Source organism: Mesoplodon bidens, assembly GCF_964165515.1.
Source record: "Mesoplodon bidens genome assembly, chromosome: 3".
Taxonomy (NCBI): domain Eukaryota; kingdom Metazoa; phylum Chordata; class Mammalia; order Artiodactyla; family Ziphiidae; genus Mesoplodon; species Mesoplodon bidens.
In genome coordinates this window covers 29,577,725-29,598,387 of record NC_138178.1, presented here as the reverse complement: position 1 = coordinate 29,598,387, position 20,663 = coordinate 29,577,725, and the positions used below count along the sequence as shown (strand labels likewise).

At 45.7% G+C, this 20,663-nt stretch overlaps 1 protein-coding gene across 4 annotated transcripts in view; it reads right to left on the bottom strand.

Annotated features, from left to right (window-relative positions):
• The window catches only part of DIP2C (disco interacting protein 2 homolog C), a 359,289-nt gene that overhangs the window by 95,898 nt on the left and 242,728 nt on the right, over window positions 1–20,663 (bottom strand). For all 4 annotated transcript variants that reach the window (XM_081228458.1, XM_081228459.1, XM_081228460.1 and 1 more), the window contains 9 exons: window positions 20,018–20,109; window positions 13,112–13,222; window positions 7,213–7,336; window positions 6,798–6,907; window positions 6,573–6,675; window positions 4,737–4,801; window positions 1,913–2,006; window positions 1,710–1,829; window positions 315–429 (listed from right to left, as the gene is read on the bottom strand). In XM_081228458.1, coding sequence (XP_081084584.1) covers window positions 315–429; window positions 1,710–1,829; window positions 1,913–2,006; window positions 4,737–4,801; window positions 6,573–6,675; window positions 6,798–6,907; window positions 7,213–7,336; window positions 13,112–13,222; window positions 20,018–20,109 — 934 coding nt within the window. The remainder of the gene's footprint in view (window positions 1–314; window positions 430–1,709; window positions 1,830–1,912; window positions 2,007–4,736; window positions 4,802–6,572; window positions 6,676–6,797; window positions 6,908–7,212; window positions 7,337–13,111; window positions 13,223–20,017; window positions 20,110–20,663) is intronic.

The window sequence follows — 20,663 nt, the reverse complement described above, 5'->3', positions numbered from 1 at the left end:
TGAGCCTAATACAAGCAAATGAAAATGTGCATAACCTGCCAGGACAAGCTTCACTGCTCAACGTGCCTATGGACAGACTTCCACTCACTCGGGAATTACAGCGAACCTCCAGAGTGAAAAGTGAGTTTCTAACTAACAAATCTAGACTATTTAAGAGAATCCATTCTAGAATACACAAGAATAAAACCTCGTCTGGAAAATCTGGGTCCTGTTTTTATTCTCACACTAAGATGAACTGCGATGGCTCCGGGTCTCTGTTAGCTGCTGAATGAGACCCCTCCCCAGGCTGCCCACTTGAGTTAACACAGCAGTACCTCCTGATGGCCACGGTGAGAGCCTCTGGTGAGCTGGCGCACGGACAGATGACCTCCTGGCGTAGACCTTTACTTTGGAAGACGTTGAGAAACGCGTCACAGGAAGAAATAGACCCTAGAGGGAAAGGGGGGATGATAATCAGACAGGCGAAGCAATGTGGACAATTAAAAGTATCCCATAATATAAAATGCTTTTGAAGTTAGGATTTAGGCACATGTGGAGTTAGGCAGCATGGAAAAATACTTCATTTAATATACAACTTACTACTTGTGTTACAATGAAAGACAATATTATTCTCAAACAAAGAACTCAAGAATTTAAAAAATGCAACTTCTACACTTAAAACCTTTTTGCTGACTGAAGAACTTAACTTTAATAACTTTCCTGAGACACGTTCTACCATTTTCAACATGCATGTTCCAAGAAATGAGTAAATCTAAACCCAACTAAATGAAGAAAACATTTCTCTATATTAATATGAGTGATGAGATCAAGGTATAATTACTAGGAACCTATCAGCTAAACTAGCTCCTAATACAAGTTTACCTTGCTTCCTGTAAGACATATTACTCTGAAGAGTTATGGGCAAAATCAATTGTGTACTAAACAGCCCACAATTTATGGAGTTACTTTGTAAATGGAAGAATCATTTATAAAACTAATACAAAATCATCTGTTTCCAAGTCCACTTTTGCATATCAGATGTTCTTTAAGAAAGTATATACTGCTTTAATTTACAAATATATATGCTGCAGAGTTTACAAATGTGGTCAGAAACATACATTGTTCATTCAATTCACTTCATTCACTTTGCTTCTCACTTATATACTCTTCTCATAAAAAACAAGCTAGATGGGTTTTTGTTTCAACTGACTGAAATATTTCTCAAGATATATTAACAGTATTCTGTGGAACTGCTCATTTATTTTACCTAGGTAATTTCTGCTACAGGATTTGATAATAAAATTCCATTAAAAATGACAAATCAAATTTCCTGATCAATAAAACTACTATGGACCATAAAATAATAATAGTTAATATTTCTTGAGCACTTATTATATCCCAAGGAACTGTACACAGGGACTGCTTCATTTAATTCTCATAAAATCTGATGACTGGGTACCATCTTGCAGCTAAAAAAAGGAGAAGAATTTTAACAAGTAAGTTATGTTCTCTTCAGAATCAGGAAGTGGAAGGGCTAGGACTCAACCCCAGGGCTGTGTCTGGACCTTCAGGTCCTGGTGCCCATAGGCTATGCTGAGTAATACTGTTTGGCTATTATCTTAAGACCACTTCTTCACTAAGGTAAAGACTAGAAAAGGGAAAAATCAAACCCCAGAGAATGAAACCTGGAGACTGAGGCCCCCTCCTGACTGCCTGGTGCCTTCACTTACAGGGATTTGCGCCGTCGGCCACTATCAGCATCCGGAGAGAGGAGAGGTTGATGTCTCTCTGGTCCCTGTGTGCCACCAATGCCCAGTGCATGTCCCTGGATTTGACACAGGCCACTTTTGCTGAAGGAGAAGCAGGGGGGAAGTGAGTCACCGCCTGTGCCGCAGGATGGCGTGACATTAAAGGGGCAGCCTCCGCAACGCACCTTTGTACTGGCAGACCTTCTGAATCCAGGACAGCGGGTTCACCTTCATCAGCGAGTACGGGATGCTGATCACGTGCATCATGTTCATGACGCTCTGAAAGCACGACACTGGGCAGTGAGTAGGGGAGGGCTCCATGTGGGACTCACCCTGCAGCCAGGGGCTCCCTGGCGGGGGGGTGGGGACCACATGGGCATCTCACTGGGGATGATCCTTTAAGAGGCTGTGGGAGTGGAGGCGACTTCTCAAAGCTTGTCTAGTCCTCCCGACTCCTGCTTCTACTGATACAACTCAAGAATCTAAGTCCAATGGAAGCAACCTAAGTGTCCATCAACAGATGAATGGATAAAGAGATGTGGCACATATATACAATGGAATATTACTCAGCCATAAAAAGAAACGAAATTGAGTTATTTGTAGTGAGGTAGACGGACCTAGACACTGTCATACAGAGTGAAGTAAGTCAGAAAGAGAAAAACAAATACCGTATGCTAACACATATATATGGAATCTAAAAAAAAAAAAAGGTTCTGAAGAACCTAGGGGCAGGACAGGAATAAAGATGCAGACATAGAGAATGGACTTGAGGACACGGGGAGGGGGAAGGGTGAGCTGGGACGAAGTGAGAGAGTGGCATGGACATATACACACTACCAAATGTAAAACAGCCAGCTAGTGGGAAGCAGCCGCATAGCACAGGGAGATCAGCTTGGTGCTTTGTGTCCACCCAGAGGGGTGGGATAGGGAGGGTGGGAGGGAGATGCAAGAGGGAGGAGATATGGGGATGTATATATATGTATAGCTGATTCACTCTGTTACACAGCAGAAACTAACACACCATTGTAAAGCAATTATACTCCAATAAAGATATAAAAAAAATCTAAGTCCAAATCCTTTTCTTATAAAAACTTAAGTTGAACGATCATTTTTTTATTGGCCTTTCAGTCTTGACGCTTAATTCTCTCTGGTGTATTCTACTCATTTTTATTCACAAAGTTAATTTCCTTTATTAAATGTTACACTTAAATCCAAGGAGCAGTGGAAAGTTGTCTTAACGCCCTCAATCTTCCATCTAGCCTGGCTCATGTAGACCAGGACCTGTAAAAGGTTTCTTTCTTTAAAATGGATGACAAAAACTAACTTTTTAAGTAAATGGTCAGTCCTCACACATTGCAGCTAGGACTCATACACCTGAGTGGCTGCACGCACAGACCTGGCAGGAAGGGACCACAACATGGGGAGCACTGGACAAGATCCCCCCGGTTGGCTCGGCCCCCGCTGTGGGTGGAGGTGGAGAGAGAGGGCACGGACACTCGGCAGAGCACTGGTCTAGCTCAGAAGCTCTGCAGGAAGATGACCACGTGCACCCTCCCCCACAAGGGTGAGCCTGCTCACCGCTAGCATCCACCTCCCTCACCTCGCGCTTGCTCCCCATTCCATACTGGGGGTGGGAGCATCTTTCACCATAAAGAAGATAAGATGCCTTGGAAGAGTGCGTGCTGCCTAGCCAGAGACCTGTCTCACTCTAGAAGATGGCAGCCAGAGACAGACTTGGAAACCACCAATTCCGGAGGCAGTAATCCAGAGCATCAATAAGCAGGCGGTGACCACGTCAACAAGATCTATCACAGAGCTCTTGAAAGCAAGACTGTCACGAGAGAACTCTGATGGCAACGGTCATCAAGCAAGTAGATGGGCCAGGCACTCACTGAACATTAAGCCACATGGTTCTCATACGGTCAACATTCCCATTGGACAGATAGGAAAACCGAGGTGCAGAGTGACTCAGGCAACAGACAATTCTTGGGCACAGGAGCAGGTGACGTGCCCAGAGTCACAAGCTACAGAAGGAAGGACCAACGTCCAACCTGGGTTCTCTGAGGCTGTGCTCTTCCCATGACACCAGCAGGCCATGGGGAATGCGTGTGTGGGGCTGTGTTTCTGTCGCACCGACTAATGTCCGGACGGTAACAGAAGGAAGCTGGCTGGGCCGGAGCCCCAAACCTTTGTCTATATGATGTCTGCATAAATTCTGGTTTATCAAGAAACAACAAATCCCTCTTTTTATAGTTATGTTCCTATCACTCATGTAAAACTACTAGAGTTTTTTGCTTCTGAAAAGATATAAAGTTTCAGCATAAGAAACTTAAAAAGAAAAACGGGTGAGTGGAAATCATCACATATGAAACAGACATAGGGAGATTCGAAGCAGTGATGCTACACATATTTCTTAAGTGCTGAGCATATCTTAATAATAAGGTTATCCCTCTATTAAAAGTGCCTACGGCTTTGAATGGTCATCACTTCTCAAGTGGCACTAACAAAAATGAGACATACATTCTCTGCAACTCGTGTTGAATTTTTGGCCAAGGGGAAATCTCAAAGTACTTCTCCCCCTGCAGCATAATTCCCGAAACGTTCATTAAACAATGATTCACAGAAAGATAAAAAGAATTTTGTAGCCAAATCAGATGTATGGACAAAGTGACCCAAATGCAAGACATCAACGTTTCTGCACAATCTGAAATGCCAACCGTGGGAAGAAAGATCCTGAACTTCCCTGAGCCTAAAAAGGCTGCTCTCTCTCACAGCTGCAGCCTCAGAGCGTGGGCCCACGATGCAGGCAAGCAGCTACTGACCCACTGGTTTGCTGAGCTCCTGGAAGTTACATTAACTTAAGACTTCTAAAAATGGTAACTTTTCTTTATAATGTGGGAGGAAGGGGCTTACCCAAGCCGCTGTGTACATAGATCATCATTCTAATCCCAACACTGAGCACATTCAAAGTTAAACAGGACACTGCAGAGCAAGGGGCGTCTCACTTACTGTTAGGATTCCGTGCCAAAGCCCAACGTCTTTCTTGAAATCCAACACATTCACAATTGTTTCAGCTATAAAATAAAGAGTCAAAGATTTTAATGAAAGACGGTCACAGGCCAAAGGACAAAAGAAATCCAATATCACATCAGTGGGAAGTAATGGGTCTTAGAAAAACATAATTTCACGGTCTTTACAGAAATGCCGCAGCCTCCAATCAGACACATTTAAAATGCTGGCCTGCCTGGAAAGTGTTTCTAGATGAGTATTCGGACACACAACTTAACAGCAAGAGCTCTTCACAGCATCACTTAAAACGCCTTATTCCTTCTCCTTTTATATACTGGGTTGGCCAAAAAGTTCGTTTGGGTTTTAATGAACTATTTGGCCAACCCAGTATTTGTTTTCCCTCTCCCTGCCTTTTTCTTTCTTAAAAGATTCTTTTCATTTCCATCACATGTTCTCCCAAGAGAGGGAAATGCTGTGTACTTGCAGGAGGAGGCAATTTCCAGCAAACCTGCCACTAGAATGCTCACCAACACTTCAGTACCGAGTGCCTCACCCCCTTTCAAAAAGGGACATTCAAAATACACAGCTTGTATTCTATCTTATGCAAGATTTTAAAAGTGGAGAATCAGGAAGCAAGTATGTATCTACCTTCCCCAATCCCTGCAAGAGTGATGGCCCTGGACCTTTAGGAAATTAGGGTAAGGAATACGGGTCATGAGGTTGTGAGAAAAACCAGAACTAAAACTGAAAACAGTGACAAACAGGGTGGTGATCATTAGAGGCAATGTGTCTCCACGTGTGAAAATGTCTGGGAAACTTGTCCAGGGACCAAACATCAGTGGAACATCTCCATGAGACAAGTGAACTGTTCTTAAAAAGGGAGACTGCCAGAAGGATGGGGAGAGAGAGAAAGCAAATGAGAACAGCAAAAAGAGAAAACTGTCTCATCCATGGCTCGTGACAGACGCTTGGGTACTGGGAAGAGACTCTAGTGTGACGGGTGCCTGCGACATGGCCAGTGCGGGGACCTGATGGCAGACACTCCAGCGGAGGGAGCTGTGGGTATATGGGGTCTGATCCTTCCTACCATGAGCCCGTCAGCGCTGCCAACATGGTTACCTCCAGTGACCCTAACTCTGTGCCTCCAGGATGACCCCAAACAGGGCAAAGAAAGCACATCGTGGAAACCAACTCTTTGACTGTGAAACGCAGCCCCCGAATCCAAGTCAGTTGCGGGAAGTGGGGTACACTGTAGCATGGGCACTTTTTTTAAAGCTCCCAAAGAGGTTCTACTGTGCAGCCAGGAATGAATACACGTCAATGGTGTCAACTATCTGTTATGGCCTAGACTGTTTTCTCTCAAATTCCTATGTTGAAGCCCTAACACCAAGTATAAATGTGCCTGGAGATGGAGCTCTAAGGAGATAATTAAAGTTAGATGAAGTCATAGGGTGGGGCCTGATCCAATAGGAACGGTGTCCTTATAAGAAGAGGAAGACACACCAGAGCTCCCTCTGCACACAGAGGAGAGGCCGTATGAAGACACAGCCAGAAGGTGTGTCTGCAGGCCTGGAAGGGGGTCTCCCAGGAACCAACCCTCTGGCACCGGATTTCAGACTTCAGCCTCCAGACTGTGAGACGTCAACATCTGTTGTTTAAGCCCCAGTCTGTGGTGTCTGTTTTGGCTGCCAGAGCAGACTAAGACGCCAACTAAACAATCCAACACACAGACCTTCGGTGGAGCCGCACGACTCTCCGAGTGACTAGTGGGAACAACACTCATCTCACAGGGCTGGGGTCTGGGGTCAGGGTCCCCCAGGAATGGTTTGCCCATACCTTCTGTGTAGCCACACGCCTGTGTGAGGGCCTGACAGTGGGTCAGAAGCGCGATCCTCGTCACGGTCACCCCAAGCACGCTCCCATCCTTGCACGTCTTGTACTGCAATGAGAAGGTGCCGAGGGTAGAGCTCTGGGCCCACATCCACCTCTGACCCTGAGCTGTGTAAGGGTTGCAGTGCGTGTCACTCAGTTCCCCAACCTCATCCAGACCCAGCAACTCACCTCGATATACGCAGTGTCATTATTTGCGTCCTTAATGTGCGGGAACCAATCTCGAGGAGGTTTAGAGAGATGTTTTGACTCTGTGACAAACCATAATAGCTTTGGCCAACCTTGGAAATAAAGGACAAATTCCTTTCAGGCAAACAAATTCCTTTCAGGCAAACATCCCCCAGAAGACAGGTGTGACACCATCTTCCCGTTGGTGGCACGCTTCACAACACCACAAGCCAGACCAAATCTCTGGTGTTTCCATCAAGTCTAAGGCCATGGCTAAGGTGCTGTAAGCCTCCTGCAGTTACAGCACATCACGTGCAGGCTGAGAGCACGTGGGGTGCTATCTGAAACCTCGTGTGTGGACGGTGTGTTGGCACAGATGCCTCGGAGCACATCCTCCCCGCCCGGCACTGAGGCTCACCTTTGAACTGTGGGATCTCCCCCGTCGGGCTCTTCGGCAGCCCTTTGTGGCAAGCGTCGCTCGTCAAGGCTACAGTCACTCCACAGCTTCCAAGCAAGAACCCGATCTGCTGGCTTCCTGCGTCCTGGGAGACGGCAGCAACGAGAGAAGGGTCATGAGCAGAGGTGATGGCCGCTCTCCTAACAAAACATGGTCTCGCCCTCGGGCCCTGGGATGGCACCAACCTCCCTGAGCAGAGGTTCAACCAGAGTGCCAGGGCACGGGCTGGTGTCTGCACAGCTGGGGTCAAATCTCACGCTGCCACTTGCCAGCTGCCTGACCTTAAACAGGGCACTAGCTTGGCCTCAGTCTCGTCATCTGCGCCATGTCCTTGGCTGGCTGTAAGGGATGCACACGGGGAGCACAGAGTGTGCTGCGCTCAGGGGGTCTCGTTCTGTTCCCCTCTGGTTGTACAAGACCATGACCTCGGGACACAGAGAGGGTCCAAGAACACAGCTCTGCACTCAGGACACTAACCCCAAGCGGTCTTTGATCACATCCGGCGTGGTGGACTGGACACCCATGCCGACCACAGAGTAAGGGCGTGTGCGTAGAGGGGCGCCGCCCCACAGACTGACTGCCAGGACTTGGGAGCAGATGCTACGGGAGGGGCAGCCCCGGGCGCCACCACCCTGAGTGTCCAGCCACCCCGCCAGTCAGTTCAATTCGCTTTCCTTACTCCCACCAGCTATGATTCAGAAAATACAGCCGTGAAGCAGCCGGCATTCCTAGAAGGGAAACGTCAGGACTGTGGTGAGGCTGTCACCTCCTTCCTTCCCACGTGAGACAACATTCTCACCCCAGTAAAATCGGCAACATCGACATCTCAAAACTACGTCTTCCAAGTGCCTAGTTCCTACTCCTCACTGCAGATTTAAAAGTCGCGTCTCTTTACACAGCATCACGCACAGCCAGCCTCCCAACGCCCTTGCAGCCCCGACAAGCGGGAGGAGGCCTGGTGCTCCGTGGATGGGGACCTTCCCATTTCGGGGACCCTGTGGGACTGTTCCTTCAAGCAGTGCTTTTCCAAGGAGAATTATAATCAGTCACTTCAACGTGAATTTGGGTATCACATGGCCAAAAGCTGTGACCGGGTAAAGGGGTGGGGAGATAGGTTCTGAAGCCGGGTTTAGGAGCAGAAGGGCGTTTCTTTATGAGCGTGAACTTGCTGGGACCGCCTACAGACAGGCTCAGAATGGCTCAGGAGAGGGAGCACCAGGGCCAACTGCAAGACCTGTCAGGGTTCACAGTGGAGGTCCGCTGTCCCCTGGGCCCTGTCTTCCTAGCATCTGCTCCTAAAGACGCTAAAATACAGAGGAAGGGTTGAGAGTAACCGTAAACAGAATCCGTAGTTACCATGAAATTCAGCTTCCATGCCTGCTCCTCCCCCATCTTCTTGGTCTGGAAATTCCTACTCAGGGGTCCAGCCAAAAGCCAGCTTCGCAGAAACAGCCCCACTCAAGCACCCCATTGGTCTGAGATGAGACCCCTCCACCTGCTCTCAGAGCACTCTGTCTCTTTCATGCACTGGGATCCCTGAAATTAAGCCTAGCTTGATCCCAGAGCCTCTGACAGAGACCACAGAGCCATCCGTGGTCTCCATGGGCCATCTCTCCTAGACCTGGGGACAGGGCCCTGAGCCCCGATGCTTGGGAGCCCCCCGACACCCCACACCACTGTCCAGAAAGGCTCCACAGGAAGCTACTGAGGAGGCACGTGAACCACTGCCCTGCCGGCCAGAGCACTCAGGCCCTGACACCGCCTCCCGTGTTTCCTGAGCGCTTTTCCCTGGAATGGCTGTTTCTGGCCTGCAGCTGGGCTCAGGGGCCCTTCCTCTGTAGAGTTGAGCTGTCCAGGACCACAGAATCTCACAAATGACTCTCTTTCGCTGTGCAAGAAAAGTTGACCCACACCTGAGTTCAAACCTTTCCCTCACTTTCAATCTTTCTCCAACATAGAGAGCTGACGAAGCATGTCCCTTCCCCGGCAGTCTCTCCACGCCCACGGTCTCTGACAAGTCACTTCTCAAGCAGTAAACACGCACTCGACCATCCCCACCCCGTCCCGTCTCGGTCTCCAGGTCAGAAAGCATCAGCCATACCTATGAGAAGGACTCTCTCTCCGGTAAATGTGAGGTGAGTTCACGGAAAGCGTCTCTCATGAACTCGCTCTGGATTTGTGGACCTGCAACTACTAGCTGGTGCTTTTCCAATTCTGATGCTTGCCTGCCCAAACCACTGGCTTCTCAGCTGCCTCAGGAGGTGAGACAACAACGCAAAGACAAAACCGAGTGAGGGGCTCTCGATGCATTACTCTGCAGAGTCAACACAGGACAGGCTGCAGACCCATTAGTTTAAAGATTATTATGGTCATACAACCAAGGGATCCAAGAAACCTGACCCAAGAAATTTTCCTTATCAATACTAAGAGAAACATGTCATTAATGTATTGTTTTTTTGCCAATTAATTTTTAACTTTTTATTTAGACTGGAAATTTCCAAGCAGACACATAGATACAAAGAAAAGGAGAAAGAAATCCTATGTTCCTGTCATCCAGCACCAACGATTATCAACGCTGGCAAATCTGGTCTCATCTCTTACCTCAAACACATGCACACATGCAGATTTATTATTTTAAAACAAATCCCAGACGCGGGGCATAACCTTCTACCCACAAACACTTCCGTTGGGTGGGTGTCACCCTCGGGCTGCCCCATTTCCCTCCCTCCCCACCCCAACTCCCTGTGATTTCTTCCAGCAAAATGCACTCCCAAGGGAAGGATCATGTGATGGTTCACGTGAGATTGTAAGTATGTGACAAGATGTCAATGTTTTTCCTTCCAGAGATGTTTCATTTTAACAGGACATTTTAACCTTGGTTAAAGCAAACAAGTGGGGCGTGTGCTAGATTCTAAGGAAAGAACAGTTTGCATCATGCAGGACAGTGAGCCCCTCTGAGCCCAGAGGCAAGTGCTGATGGGCCAGGCCCTGCTTGGCTGGACTCCTGTGGCCTCTGGGGCCCACTTGGTCTCTGGCCCTATGGCACTTAGAATATGCACAATTCCACCCTCGCTACAGCCTTGCTACTTCCCACGCTGGCAGAAGGGAAATGCGGCTCAGTGGTCTCCGCCAGCCCAAAGGCCCACTTTGCTGGCATCTGGCCTTCACAGACCAGCTCAGCCACCTCAAGAGGGCGAGGAGGACAGCCACTGTCTAGATCTGCCCATCGTGGCACAGACTTCTGGAGGCTCCTCTCTTGCCCCTGCCCACTCCATGGCCAAACCATCAGAGGGACACCCATTTCTCCCACTATGAACTCTTCAAGTGAAAAATGAGCCTTCTCCCTTCACCCCAAGAACTAGAACAGAGAATAAATAAATGTACATGGGACTAAATCGTTCAGTGAGGCTAATCAACATTGATGATTCTGAAAATTTAGTTCTCATTAGGCCCTTTATTTTAAGACAAGACTAGCGTGCACAGGACTGGTGGACAGAGGATTCACAAACTTCATCACCTACACCCCTGTGCACATCTTATCCTGTGCTGAATGGCAACCGAGCCAGTGGATTCTTTTATTTAAAAATAAGTAAAGTTGGGCTTCCCTGGTGGTGCAGTGGTTTGAGAGTCTGCCTGCCGATGCAGGGGACACGGGTTCGTGCCCCGGTCCGGGAAGATCCCACATGCCGCGGAGCGGCTGGGCCCGTGAGCCATGGCCGCTGAGCCTGCGCGTCCGGAGCCTGTGCTCCACAACGGGAGAGGCCACAACAATGAGAGGCCTGCGTACCGCAAAAAAAAAAAAAGTAAAGTTTTCTAAGAATGAACATTACATTCTGAAACCACAGACTGAGGCCCAATGCACAGCTTCTGGTTTAACAATAACCTGTGAGTCATCTGCTGGTTCTGTTCCCCTGAGAAATGTTCTGAGGGAGAGAGGGCCAAGAAGAAACTTCAGCTTTTTCTTCTGAGAGAGGGTTCCTGGTCCTGAGGTACATGGTGACAATATGAAGGTCTGAATGGGCCTGAGAGGTGAGTGAGACAGAGCCACCTGGCAGGTCACAGCCTGCAATGCCTGAGACGGCTGGCAGGCACGTGTCAGGAGACCCAGAGGAGTTGCAGGTGAGACCCCTGGCCCCGCTCGACAATGCCTGGTCAGGAAGTGGCAGAGACAGGTGCCTCTTCATTCAAATGATTTTCCTCTGCAAACCAGACCTGGTCTGGAAGACACCAGGCTACAGATGTAGAGTAGACAAATCTAAATTCTATATGTGATGAGTAAACAATAACTGCTACTCATAACAACAATAACAAATGTTCTGGAGTCTGCTTAGTGCAGTGCTGACAGAGAATCAGTTTCTTCACCCATTAGCCTATGAATTTCTCCAAATTAGCATCCTGATGTCATTGACTAGAAAATCCAGAGGGTTTTCTTTTCTATTTCCAGAGGACCTCAACCCACTGAATTAGATATCAATTAAAGAGGAGCATCACACATCCCCTGAGAGGCTTTCCAGGTTAGTCACAGCACCAAAGAATCACATAGGAGAACGTGGCTACCTGCTCAGTAAATCCCCAAACCCTTCTACATTTCTCGTCAATTGTGAAGGTCATAGGGCTCGGGAAGATGAGGAAGCACTTTATGGGGTGTGTACTGTACACCAGGAAAGCTAGAGGCAAACCCTCGCAGAAATCAGGGTTCTCCTCAGGCCACTGGAGGGGGCTCTGATGTCAGTGGCTGCAGGGCTCACCCCCCTTCCAGGGCCACCTGCCGCCCCGCCTGACACTTGCAGGTGCCTAGGAGGCCCAGGAGGGAACTTGCAGATTTTGTACCCAGGAAAACAGAAACAGCAAGCATTCCCCAACCTTTTTCTAAAGGATCCCCACGTTCTCTCCTCCGACCCAAGGAGCAGAGTTTCAGAGGTACCCACACACCGTGAAAAGACCTTGAGGCATTTCCCCATTTTCATAGTGAGTAGCCACAAAGACAGCTTGAAGATCCTCTGGAAACTCTGAGCTTGGGCACATGAAAACCTTAGCATTTTGGAGCTGGAAGAGTCACCCCACACAGTCTGCTCATGATGATGTGCTAAGTGACAGCCCGGTGAATCCAGGGTGGAGCCCAAGGGCACGACACATAACACAACCAGTGGCAGGGGGCCTACCCCACAGCCGTCGGCCCCGTCTCCTTCGACAGCATCAGAGCACCTCTCAGGGGACCATCAGGGTGAACCCCAGCACAGTCTCCTCCCTCTGCCTTCCCTTCCAAAGTTACCACAGGTCTGTGGTGCAAGAAGCCAATCATTTACGTGGACAAAGACACACACACTGCTGTGTAGGGTTCCGACACTGGACTACACTACAACTGTAACAGCAAGATTAGTTATTCTAATCATAGAATAAGATCCAACAAATCGTAGGTGAACCTGGAACTTGTTCATGTCCAAACACCTGCACAAATGCAACAACTGCCACCCCTGAAATAAAAATAAGTGAAAAATCTATCATTTACCCAGGTTTCTAGTGCAGTGACACTGAGGAACGAGATACTGGAACACCTGCTTTGCTGGCATATCACCCTGCTCAACGCACAGAAGGCGCCACCTCAGGGCAGCAGCTCAATCCGGCCGCTGAGTGGAGCTGCAGCGTCAATGCTGCTCCCTTGTCCGGGACAGCCAACGACAACCTGCGCAGAGCCTCAGAGACAAGGCAAACAGCCCTGCGCTTCCTGATCCACATCCTGCTGAGATGAAAGCTCTTGAAGATGGCTGTCTGCACATTCTGACCCCATGACAGAACCTTCCAGGGCAGCAGAACCGACCTTCCCAGCCAACAGGCTTGAACAGAAAGATACGTTATTTACCTTTCTTGTGAGGGGCACCTCGATGGGCACAGGCACAACTTCAGCCAGCAGGCAGCCATAGAAAGCCACCATGGAGGCAGCAGGGTCATTGTTGGGGAACACCAGTGCCACCTGGACCAGCACAGAGAGAGAGAGGGATTAACCACTAACACGAGGCCACTGGAAAAAATTTAGATGCCCTGCTTGAAAAATGCATATTAGTAAGATGCATTTTAATAAGTTATCAGATGCTTTTCCTTGATCTCACATGGAAGGCAAACAGATTATCCGGGTCATCTCTGACACCGCACCAGAATGCAACTACCCTTGCTGTTTACACGTTATCTCCCCCATCGGCACCTATTTTTCCACAGGTGAAACCACAGTGCATATACTATTTGTCTCTTGCTATTCTCACTGGGCTCTGAAGTGCGTCCTTGTACGTCCACACAGTCTTCACCATCGTAACTGAACGCTGTGCACTTCCTCCCTAAGGTGCTGGGCTCACAGCTGACTCTACTCTGATCCCAGCTCAGATTTAGCTCCCCAAGCCTTTACTTACCTGAAAATTGAGAATACTAGTGTCCTAGCGTTGTAGTAAAGATCAAATGAGAAAATGTATGCAAGAGCTCACACCGTGCCTGACACAAAGCAGGCAGCCGTGAACCACAACTGCCCACCAGGCCCCGGCCCCGAGAGCCGGTGCTCGGTCAGCCCGCACCTGCGGCATCTGGCTTTCTGCCCTCCCGGGGAAGGTTTCCGTGAACACCTGGCCACACATCTCCAGCTGCCCATCGCCTCTCCAGTTCAGCCTCTGAAGAACCAGGAGTAAAATAATCATGGAGTTCTAAAAGGTAAATTTAAATTACTATCCTAATAACCCAATAATGGATAGTATGATTTTTCAAATGTTTTCTGATAGTCCTGAAGGGAATCTTAATGAAGAACAATTTTCCATCAGATGGCTTATAATTATTCATCCTTGTATGAACTGTGTTTCATTTCCTTTGCCTATTTATGTGCTAGTGTTTTGACGTTTCCCATAAAATCTTTAAATATATTTCATAGTATTAACTCTTATATTTGACGCAGACTTCTCAATATAATATTGTTTTATTTTTATTAGTGTATTTAATGTTGCATGTAAACTTGTCAAGTTTTTCCTTTATGTTGTCAGCTTCATCCCATTTACATCCACCTGGCGCTCAGGTTAGCATCTGCCGTGGAGCTAACACAATGTCGATCCGCTTGCTCTCCTGTTGCCCGATGCTCCTTCTGGAGTGGCCCTTCCTACTCTAGCTCTAGGAGCTGTCTTCAGGATACAACAGGCAGTCCTATTTCTGGATCCCCACTGAGCTCTGCAGGACTCTGCTTCCACTTTAACACAAGCTTCTCCCATGTGTTGCTCCAGCATCGGCACTGCTCTTCTTTGTTGATAATTAAGCACATAAATCCCATGATTTAGCAGATGTATATGATTTTTGTATTACCTCATTCAGGAATTTAACACATTTTTTCCTTTAAAAATGCCCTAACTAGAAGTTATTAACTTTGTCACGAACAGTTGGATAAGACATCCTAATTACCTCAATATCTAAGTAAGCAGGTTGGCATAAAGGACTCAGATGACAGCTGAGGATGGAGCAGGCTGCATCTTAAATTTGGCTCTGTTAGCAACACAGGATAGTTGATGGAAATAAAATTAAGTTTGGAATTATGTGAAGATTGCCTTTCTATATGGCATTCCTGTAGTTTACTAAAATCAGCCAAACGAGAGACAAATGAAACCGTTAAGGCCAATAAACGCCCTTCTGCACTACTGAAGAATTTTAAGAAACCCTGTGAAATAACTTTTGATTGGATGTTAATCCTTATTTTGTCCCAAAAGCACCCAGACAGATGCCAGGCTACTATCAGTAGGACTTCAAAGGAGGAATAAAAGGATTTATTTACATGTCTCTGCATATGAACCATAAACAATTATTTAAAAAGTGATCTGAGGTTTGCACTGGCCTCAGGTGTTCTGCCTTCAACTGGTGGTCTGAGAGCTGACAGCATCTGTTTTTAGTCCTGGATCTGGCAAAGCAACAACATTCAATCAAATGCTTGCAGAGCTTCCAAGGCACCACTGCTGCAAGACTGCTGCCCTTGAACCAAAACAGAGGATGTTAAGAAAATGCAGATGTTGAAGTTCCACCCAAAACTAATGGCTGCACCCACTCAGAGAGGACTAGTTAAATTCGGACTTGTTAGTCCTCCTAGGACTAACCTATTCCACACGCAGCAGTCTTCAAGAGCATAGAACCGAGAGAAAGAAGGTACTGCTTCCAGAGCCAGACTGTGGATCAACATATTTCCAAGAGGAGCTTCTGGTCTGGCTCCTACCCCAGCTCTGTTCCAGGGAAGGGCAACTTGATCCAGGATTTAAAATTCCCACTGCTCGATCACTAAAGTTCATGCTGATAATGCCATATTATACAACCTTGCAGAGTTGGGTTAAAACAGGATGAAATGTTATATTAATGTAAAGTGAATGAAAGCAGAATATAAAATTGTGCATTATATGCTCTCAAAAGTATAAAAGTAACAAATAGAAAATGGTCAAATAGCTAAAGGCTCATTTAGAATCAAAACTGAATTTTTAAAATATTTGTTTTAAGGAAGGGAAGACTGTATTTGTATCATTCTCACCAAACTTTCCTTTTCTATCTCAATCAGTCACAAGTCCTGTTTTTTGGTGACAGCACAGTGATTCCAGTGCAATACTGTACAAATATACAGATGCTTCATTTTCATAAACCCACACGGTTTCTTTTCATTCAATTCCCTATGTGTTCTCTGATATTTCATCACACTTAACTATGCCCAGAGCGTCAACAGCTCCTCCGCTGGTCTTCCTGTAACAGCCTTGCTGTCCCAGTGCCCGGCTTCTTCTGTCCACATACCACACATCCCCCCTCAGCTCCCTTCCACACTCTGTCCTACAACCTGACCAAAAGCCACGGGCTTGCTTTTTCTCAAGAAGTCTTCTCAGATTCCAGAAGCTCCCAAAATGAGAATATTCTCCGTCCTTCCCAAAGAGTTCAGCTGTATCTCTCACCACCTATTTTGGGGACCTGTATCATTTTCCAATTTACAGATAGCCAATTATCAATGTCTTTATTTATTTATTTTTTAACTCTGCAAGCTCCCTGAAGGCAGGCTTCACATATGATGCATCTTTGTTTGTTCCACAGCTCCCACTGCAATATCCTGAAAACCTATTCAGCTTAGGCACATAAATGCCTTTTCAAAGCCCAAGCAGGACTCCCCAAAGTGCATTAATAGGGTCACCCACATGAAAAGCGTCTATAATTCTTATGCTAAGGACAGAATGTTCATTATCCTCTGAAAATTATATTTAATTAAAAATGATTTCCGGGCTTCCCTGGTGGCGCAGTGGTTGAGAGTCCGCCTGCCGATGCAGGGGACACGGGTTCGTGCCCCGGTCCGGGAGGATCCCACATGCCGTGGAGCGGCTGGGCCCGTGAGCCATGGCCGCTGGGCCTGCGCGTCCGGAGCCTGTGCTCCACAACGGGAGAGGCCACAACAGTGAGAGGCCCACGTACCGCAAAAAAAAAAAAAAAAAAAAAAAATGATTTCCAAAGAGGTAAAGAATCCTGTTTATGGTGACAGAAGGTTATTATCAATTGAATACTACAATCACATATGCTTATGTAATAAGTATTTATACGCACATGCCAGGTGCCAGCCATATGAAAACTTTTTAAAGGAATAATTTAGAAAAGTAGTCCCACCTCATACAATTCAAACCACCCACTGCTAAAGAAAATCTTTTTACATATTTTGTTCTATCAAAACTTGACCCCACATTCCTACTGACTTCTTAGCAGAACAGAGATGGTTTATTTTATAACTGCTATTGTAAAGGAACTTCAAGAGTTTGAAGGCCAAAGACTTTTTTTTTAAAAAACTACTAAGACCATTAACCAAATTATAGATAAGGGAGATATATTACAACTGACTTTTTTTATCGTGATAAAATAAATATAACAAAGTTTACCATCTTGACCATTTTCAACTATACAATTCAGTGGCATTGAGTACATTTACACTGTTGTAAAACCATCATCAACCATCCATTTCCAGAACATTTTCATTTTCCTAAATTGTAACTCTGGCCCTATTAAACAATAACTCCCCATTTCCCGCTTCCCACAGCCCCTGGTAACCATCATTCTTCTGTCTCTAGGAATTTAAGTACTCTAAGTACCTCATATAAATGGAACCATACAATATTTATCCCTTGTGACTGGCTTATTATACTGAGCATAATGTCCTCAAGGTACATCCATGTTGTAGAATGTGTCAGAATTTCCTTCCTTTTTAAGGCTGAATAGTACTACACCGTACGAATATACCACCTTCTGTTTATTCATTCACCCGATCATGGATGCTTGAGTTGCTTCCTCCTTTTGGTTTTCGCGAATAGTGCTGCTATGAACATTGGCGTAGATATATCTGTTCAAGTCCTTGCTTTCAATTCTTTTGAAACTGAAGTGGAATTATCGGATCAGATGTTTAATTTTTTAAGGAACCACCACAGTACTGTTTTCCACAGTGGCTACACCACTGTATATTCCTACCAGCAATGCACAAGGGTTCCAATTTCTTCACATTCTTGCCATCACCTACTATTTTCTGTTTTTGATAGCAGCCATCCTAATGATGGTGAAGTGGTAGCTCATGTGGTTTTGACGTATATTTCCCTAATGATTAGTGATTCATGGGCTTATCTGACTATTTGTAAATCTTCCCTGGAAAAAGGTCTATTCAAGTCCTTTGCCTGTTCTGTAAACTTTTTTTTTTGGTTGTTGTTGTTGAGTTGTAGAACTTCTTTATATATTCTGGATACTGATCTTTTATCAGATATATGATTTGTAAACATTTTCTCCCATTCTATATGTTTCTTTTTCACTCTCAAAAGTGTCTTTTGGTACACAGAAGTTTTAAATTTTATACATTTATTTTATTTATTTATTTTTGGCTGCGTTGGGTCTTCGTTGCTGTGCGTGCGCTTTAGTTGCAGAAAGTGGGGGCTACTATGTTGTGGTGCGTGAGCTTCTCATTGCAGTGGCTTCTCTTGTTGCAGAGCACGGGCTCTAGGCTCACGGGCTTCAGTAGTTGTGGCACACAGGCTCAGTAGTTGTGGCACACGGGCTTAGTTGCTCTGTGGCATGTGAGATCTTCCCAGACCAGGGCTTGAACCCATGGTCCCCTGCACTGGCAGGCAGATTCTTAACCACTGCACCACCAGGGAAGCCCAGAATTTTTAAATTTTGATGAAGTGCAACTTATCAATTTTTTTGTTCCCTGTGCTTTTGGTGCCATATCCAAGAAATCATTGCCAAATCCAATGTCATGAAACATTTCCCCTATGTTTTATTCTAAGAGTTTAGGTCTTTAATCCATTTTGAGTTAATTTTTTAATATATGGTATAAAGGTTCAATTTTGGGTTTTTGCTTATGCATATCCAATTTTCCAAGCACCATTTGTTGAGTAGACTATCCTTTCCCCCATTTAATGTCTTAGCATCCTTCTTGAAAGCCCCTTGACCCTACATGTAAGGATTTATTTCTGGGTTTTCTATTCTATTCCTTTGGTCTATATCTGTCTTTGTGTTAATACCACACAGCTTTGATTGCCGTAGCTTTACAGTAAGTTTTATAATGAGGAAGTGTGAGACCTATAATTGACTTTTAAAAGCTAAAGGTCAAACTTTTTCATTAAACTGGAAAGAATCATAGCCTACCACAGAATCCTGGGGCTGCAGCAATCTTATTAAAAATTCCCCATAGGGCTTCCCTGGTGGCGCAGTGGTTGAGAGTCCGCCTGCCGATGCAGGGGACACGGGTTCGTGCCCCGGTCTGGGAGGATCCCACATGCCGCGGAGCGGTTGGGCCCGTGAGCCATGGCCGTTGGGCCTGCGCGTCCGGAGCCTGTGCTCCGCAACGGGAGAGGCCACAACAGTGAGAGGCCCGCATACAGCAAAAAAAAAAAAAAAAAAAAAAAATTCCCCATAATGGGCCCATGTTTTTATAATATCTCTTAAGTAAATCACAGCCTGTATTCTTGTTGGTTTATGGTGCTCTAAAATGATATTTTTATAAAATTAATTTGGAGTCCTTTGGGTGCAGATGGGTAACCCAGTCTTGGGCATTCTGAGGTACATAGCAACATATGGAAAAAAATCACTCCATTTAAGGCAAGAAAACTAGGTTCTACTCTCAGCCCCACATCTTAATTGGGGTGTAAAGCTTGGGCAAGATTATTTACTGCTCTGGGTGTAACATTAAAAAGGAAATACTAATATCTGTTCTCAGTAACTTAGCAGATTGCAGTAAGAATAAAATTGTGCTTTTCAATGAAAGACAGTAGCCTATATCAAGAAATTTAACACCAGGAAAGGAACATACCAGCAGTTTGCTGCCAGGATTTTCGATATCACTGACATAAAAAAGTTCTAAACACAATTGTCCTGCCTACTCAGGAAGACAGTGCAAGTACATTCCAAACTAGGAGACCACATATGTCAGGGGTTAGGAACACAGGTTTTGTGGTTGGACAGAAATGGATATGAGCACTGGCTATACCACTTTCTAGCTATGTGCCTTCAGCTGATACGATTCTTACCCTCTCAAGTCCTAATATCCTCATGGATAAAACGTGAGAACTACTACAGTTAAACTCGCTGAGTTACTGTGAAGATTAATCCTGCTGAATAACTGCTTCTGGTTCACAGTAAATGTTAAGAAAGCCTGATTTAGTAGTATGGAGGCACTGAACTTTGCAACTTTAAAAAAGTGGGTGTCTTCTCCACCTCAGACAACATGTCTTGCAGATGTGATAATTTAAATTGCACTTACCCTATCTCCAGGTCGCACCATAGGTTCTTGTTTTGTACCTAATTTATGCAGAATGTTGTAAGCAACCTTCATACTTCTTGTCCACAGTTTGCCTATCAATACAAATTATAAAAACACAATTAATTGTACACATGCATTTTCTGTTGCGTATATGTGTGCACATTAACCTATATAGAGAGTATTACTTTTTTACTTTAAGCCTTTCAAGTTATTCCGAGTCCCTGGAATCAAGATGCAAAACAAAAGCCAGCAAATCTGACTTACAAAATCTGAGAAGCCTGAACACTGGAATAAGGTATTAAATACAAATACATCTAGGATGCTAAGAACCTAGAGCAAAGCCATAGAGAACTTAATTACCATCACAGAAGTAGGGAGGATTTCTAGGGAGTAAAATAGGGCAGGGACCACGGCATTAGTAAGTTAATGCTAATTTATGTTGTGCAAAATGACACCTATTTTCTCTATTAATGAGTCCTGTCTTGTGTGATTGCAATGAATGTAAAGGGCACTTAAGACAGGCTTTGGAGGGCCTGATCCCTCTCCTTCCCCACATCCTAAGTTTCTCAACTTCAACTTTTCCTAACTTTTAGGATTTTGGAATCCTAATCCCTGAATTTAGATAAAGATTATGGTAAAATTTTTG